General features: G+C 40.1%; 1 protein-coding gene across 1 annotated transcript; it reads right to left on the bottom strand.

The window, feature by feature from the left end:
• Nucleotides 1–1979: 1979 nt before the first annotated feature.
• On the bottom strand, nucleotides 1980–4025 carry LOC128856654 (NADH dehydrogenase [ubiquinone] flavoprotein 1, mitochondrial-like). The gene is made up of 2 exons (XM_054091967.1): nucleotides 3923–4025; nucleotides 1980–3865 (listed from the first exon to the last, which is right to left on the bottom strand). The coding sequence occupies exon 2, from the start codon at nucleotides 3857–3859 to the stop codon at nucleotides 2303–2305; it is 1557 nt and encodes a 518-aa protein (XP_053947942.1). The 5' UTR covers nucleotides 3860–3865; nucleotides 3923–4025; the 3' UTR covers nucleotides 1980–2302.
• Between the last annotated feature and the right edge of the window lie 753 nt (nucleotides 4026–4778).

Raw genomic sequence — 4778 nt, 5'->3', positions numbered from 1 at the left:
CAGCTGGGTGTTGTGTATTATGAGCTACTGAAACCGAATGAAACGATTACGGGGGATGTCTACCGACGACAATTGATGCGTTTGAGCCGAGCACTGCGAGAAAAACGGCCGCAATACGCCGATAGACACGACAAAGTTATTTTGCAACATGACAATGCTCGGCCACATGTTGCACAAGTGGTCAAAACATACTTAGAAACGCTCAAATGGGATGTCCTACCCCACCCGCCGTATAGTCCAGACCTTGCGCCATCCGATTACTATCTCTTCCGATCGATGCAACATGGCCTGGCTGACCAGCACTTCCGTAATTACGATGAAGTCAAAAAATGGATCGATTCGTGGATTGCGGCAAAACCGACCGAATTTTTCACAAAGGGAATCCGTGAATTGCCAGAAAGATGGGAAAAAGTAGTAGTAAGCGATGGACAATATTTTGAATATTAAATTTGTAACCATTTTACGTCAATAAAGTTTCAAATTTCGAAAAAAAACCGCACGAACTTATTCATATTCCTATTATGTTTGTATGTTCAAGCATGTTAACATAGTAAATTTCACACAACGTTGTCACAACATAAGTATAGTATTGTGAAAAATCCAAACAACATTTTTAAACTAGTTTTTTTTTTTACTAAAATAATCAATTTATTTATGGAATATATCTAATCTGACGTTGTCATCGCAAAGTTTGACATAAAATGACAATCAAATGGCTTTGCAAAACAAAAAAATAGTAAATGTCTGTACTGGTAACAATTTGGCAACACTGTGTAGAAAATTAAATGAGTAGCGTTAAACCAAGGGTTATATTCCCAGGCAGTACAAAATTTAGATAGAGGGGGTGCACAAATGTTGGCAAGGGAAACCAAAATCCTGTAGTAAGGAAGCCACAACCCTGCCGTTGATCAGTAAGAAAACCAAAATCCTGTTGTTTGAGACGAAATGACGGCAAAACCAAAATCCTATTGCTTGAGGAGAATGAGCTTCGGTATACGTCTAAAGTCTACTAGTACATGATGGGCCATATAGCGTTTGCTTTTCGAACCACCTATTTTTTTGAGAATGGTAACACGAATGACATGTCAAATGTGTTCATAATTTACTTAAAGGTTTGACATTTACAAAATGGGACGCTATACGCTTGAACAAAATTGGGAAATATTGAAAACCTATTTCCAAAGTGGTGAGTCTTCTTCTTCTTTTCTGATTTTCACATCGGTGGCTACGTCAATAAGCAAAATTGTCGGATTTGGGGCTCAGAAAATCGACGCGCTACTGTAGAGAAGCAAATGCATCCACAACGAGTCACTGTTTGGTGCGGTTTTTGGTCTTTCGGCATCATCGGGCCGCGGTTACAGTAAATGGCGAGCGTTACCGTGACATGTTCAACGAGTTTTTGTTTCCACAAATTGAAGAGGATGACATGGACGACATTTGGTTTCAACAGGACGGTGCAACTTGTCACACTGCCAAAGTTACACTCGAACTTTTGGCTACCGTTTCTGAAAACCGAATAATCAGCCGAAATTCCGATATCAATTGGCCGCCTCGGAGGTGTGATTTAAGCCCGTTGGACTATTTTTTGTGAGGAGCCGTTAAGGACAAATGCTATGCGAAGCATCTAGAGACGATCGATGCTTTAAAACACGAAATCGAAGTTGCCATTCATGAAATTGGACCCCAAACAATCGAAAATGTGCTTAAAAATTGGGTTGATCGAATGGCCTACTGTAAAGCCAGTCGTGGCGGTCATTTGAATGATATTATTTTTCACTCATAAATGACAATGTTCAATCTTCAAAATAAAAAAAAAGTTTGAAAAAATATTGATTAGTTTGTTTTTATAGCCGATTCAAAAGCAAATTTTACATGGCCCACCCTATATATTTACATGACTCTATAATTTGCCAATGTCAGATTAATTACACTTAAAATTGAGCCAGTTGTAAGATTTATTACTTAAAAAGAAAATTCACTATCCACTAGTCAAACATTTTAATTTGACCACTCATACTTGCAGCAGCGAATTAGCTACAGTGACGAAAAATCAACTACGTCTATGGTCAAGTGACAGTTTAGTTGATTCGTCTTTAGACTTCCCTTTCCAATTCAAGTAGATTTAATAATATCGTCTTATCCCGAAATGCTAAGATAGGGGAAATGCAGCGTTCCGGTAGTTCACTAAGGTTTTGTTTTTGTTTTTTTTTAATATCTGTACAAAATTTCCGAACTTCTTAATAGGGATTACAAAGCTCGCAAGAGTGTCATAATATTTCCAAAGAGAATCGATATCTTATATTTAGGAACTTTCACATCTATTAATTGTTAGTTTCTTTCGCGTCTTCTGTTCGTATTGTCTTATCCGAGCCTCGACCTCAGGTCTGAAGTGCCGCATAAGGCCCTGCACAGGCCACACCGCACCGTCGGCCAATGCACATATTGTGTGACCTTCTATTTGCTTAGTAACTTCCAAGATCATATCGATTTCTTCAATTTTTGCCCTGCCAGAAACAAACCGCTGCATTATTTTATTTATCCAAGCCAGACCTTCCCGACAAGGTGAGCACTGACCACAGCTCTCGTGCTTATAAAAAGCAGATAGGCGTGCTATAGCTTTCACCACATCCGTAGACTTGTCCATTACAATAATGGCAGCAGTTCCCAAGGAAGTTTGTGCAGCCATAAGGCCTTCAAAGTCCATAATGACAGTTTCAGCCACTTTCTTTGGTATGATTGGTGTTGAGGAGCCACCAGGTATAATGGCTAATAGATTGTCCCAACCGCCTCGTACTCCGCCCCCATGTCGCTCTATTATTTCCTTAAGTGGCATTGATAGTTCCTCTTCAACACTACAAGGTTTATTGACATGTCCCGAAATCGTAAATAATTTTGTACCAGAATTTCGAGTTCTACCAAAACTAGCAAACCACTTCCCACCACGTCGTAAAATAGTAGGTGATACGGATATGGTCTCCACATTGTTAACTGTTGTAGGGCAACCAAAGACTCCAACGTCTGCAGGAAAAGGTGGCTTTAGTCGGGGTTTGCCAGCTTTGCCTTCCAATGACTCAATTAATGCCGTCTCCTCTCCACACACATATGCTCCGGCGCCGCGATGTAAGTAGACATCAAAGTCGAAACCAGATCCGCAAGCATTCTTCCCTAGAAAACCACCGTTGTAAGCCTCGGCAATGGCCGTTTGCGTGTTGCATGCCTCGTTGTAGAATTCGCCACGCATATAAATAAACGCAGCGCGGGCACCTATTGCACGTCCAGCCAAAAGGCAACCCTCTACAAGTTTGTGAGGACTATGACGCAATATTTCGCGATCTTTACAAGTACCTGGCTCACCTTCGTCTGCATTGACTACAAGGAACTTGGGTCGGCCATCAGATGGTTTGCTCATGAATGACCATTTTAGGCCGGTGGCAAAGCCTGCACCACCGCGACCCCTCAAACCAGAAGTCTTTATTTCATTTACTATCCATTCAGGACCCTTTAGCAATATTTCCCGAGTTTTATACCAGTCACCTTGCTTTAGCGCGCCTTTCAGCCGCCAATCGTGACGTCCATACAGATTTGTAAAAATGCGATCTTGATCTGAGAGGGGCCCAAAAGTGGTCTTGCTTTGAGCTGGAGGAGTCCCAGGTGGTGGCGATTTTGGTGGTTTTGCGCCCTGGGGAGGGACCGGTGTGGTTCCTTTTGCTCCCGTAGGTGGTGGTGATGGAGGTTTCGCACTCTGTGGAGGTCGCGGGGGAGTTGCTTTGGTGTCTTTAGTCGGTGGGTTAGTATCTTTAAAACGAAGCTGGAGGACAATCGCAGCCGGGATGTTACACGAAACATTTCGCAAGAACATTTTTAACTATGACATATTGTTTGTTAGGAAGCTAAATAGTTATATACATAAACACATACATACTTCTTATATGCTTGTATGCTCCAATAACACGAAGTAGCGCAATTCCAGAACTTTTGTAGGTATATAATTGAAAAATATAAAATAAATGTATCTAATGTTGAAGTATTTATTACTTTTTTTGTGTCTTGAAGCTTTGCCATGTGTCAATCAAGTAAGAGCAGCATTACTCGTCTCGTTTCAATTTCTCCAGTAATTTGAAAGGAGAAAAAAGTAAGTTTTAAGTAAAAATTATGTAATATGAAAGTGTGGGTCGGACTACTATGAATGGAAGGTCAGGCTCCATAATTACGGTTGTATATTTTCGTAATGAAGATAGCTTTATTAAAACTTTTTCCGCTCGGAAATTAATAAACAGATTGAAATAAAATGCTCTTCTGAGCGAGTTCTACCAGCTTAGATATTATCAGTTTGCTTTCTCGGACCTAATACATACATTTTGAAGAACAGTGTAATTTACTTCCGATGAGTTCGCGTAAGATTCAAAATCCATTATTAAATATTATTTTTCAAGTCCCAGTTCAAACATATGAAAAATCCTCGGTTAAAATAGACGAAGTTACTATTCAAAAATAGCTTTTCAATAAATATAGGTTGGCAAAAAAGTATTTTTATTGAATTTTCAATTGTTCATAAAATTGGTTATAATAATGCGATTTAAATCAAATATGCGCCGTTTTGTTCGATGACGAGTTCCCACCGAGATGCCAACTTCATAATGCCACTCTTATAGAAGCTCGCTTCCCTATTGTCAAAAAACTCGGAGAGCCAATTTTCACAGGACTCTCTTGTGGACAACTTCCGACTACCAAGCTCGTTCGCCATGGACAGAAATAGGAGCTTCTGGCGCGTCACCAAA

Source organism: Anastrepha ludens, chromosome 3 (genome assembly GCF_028408465.1).
Source record: "Anastrepha ludens isolate Willacy chromosome 3, idAnaLude1.1, whole genome shotgun sequence".
In the NCBI taxonomy this organism is placed as follows: domain Eukaryota; kingdom Metazoa; phylum Arthropoda; class Insecta; order Diptera; family Tephritidae; genus Anastrepha; species Anastrepha ludens.
This window is presented reverse-complemented; position numbering and strand designations above follow the sequence as displayed.

Excerpts from the sequence above, each read along its gene's own strand:
- LOC128856654 (XM_054091967.1), bottom strand. The coding sequence starts at position 3,859 with ATGTTCTTGCGAAATGTTTCGTGTAACATCCCGGCTGCGATTGTCCTC.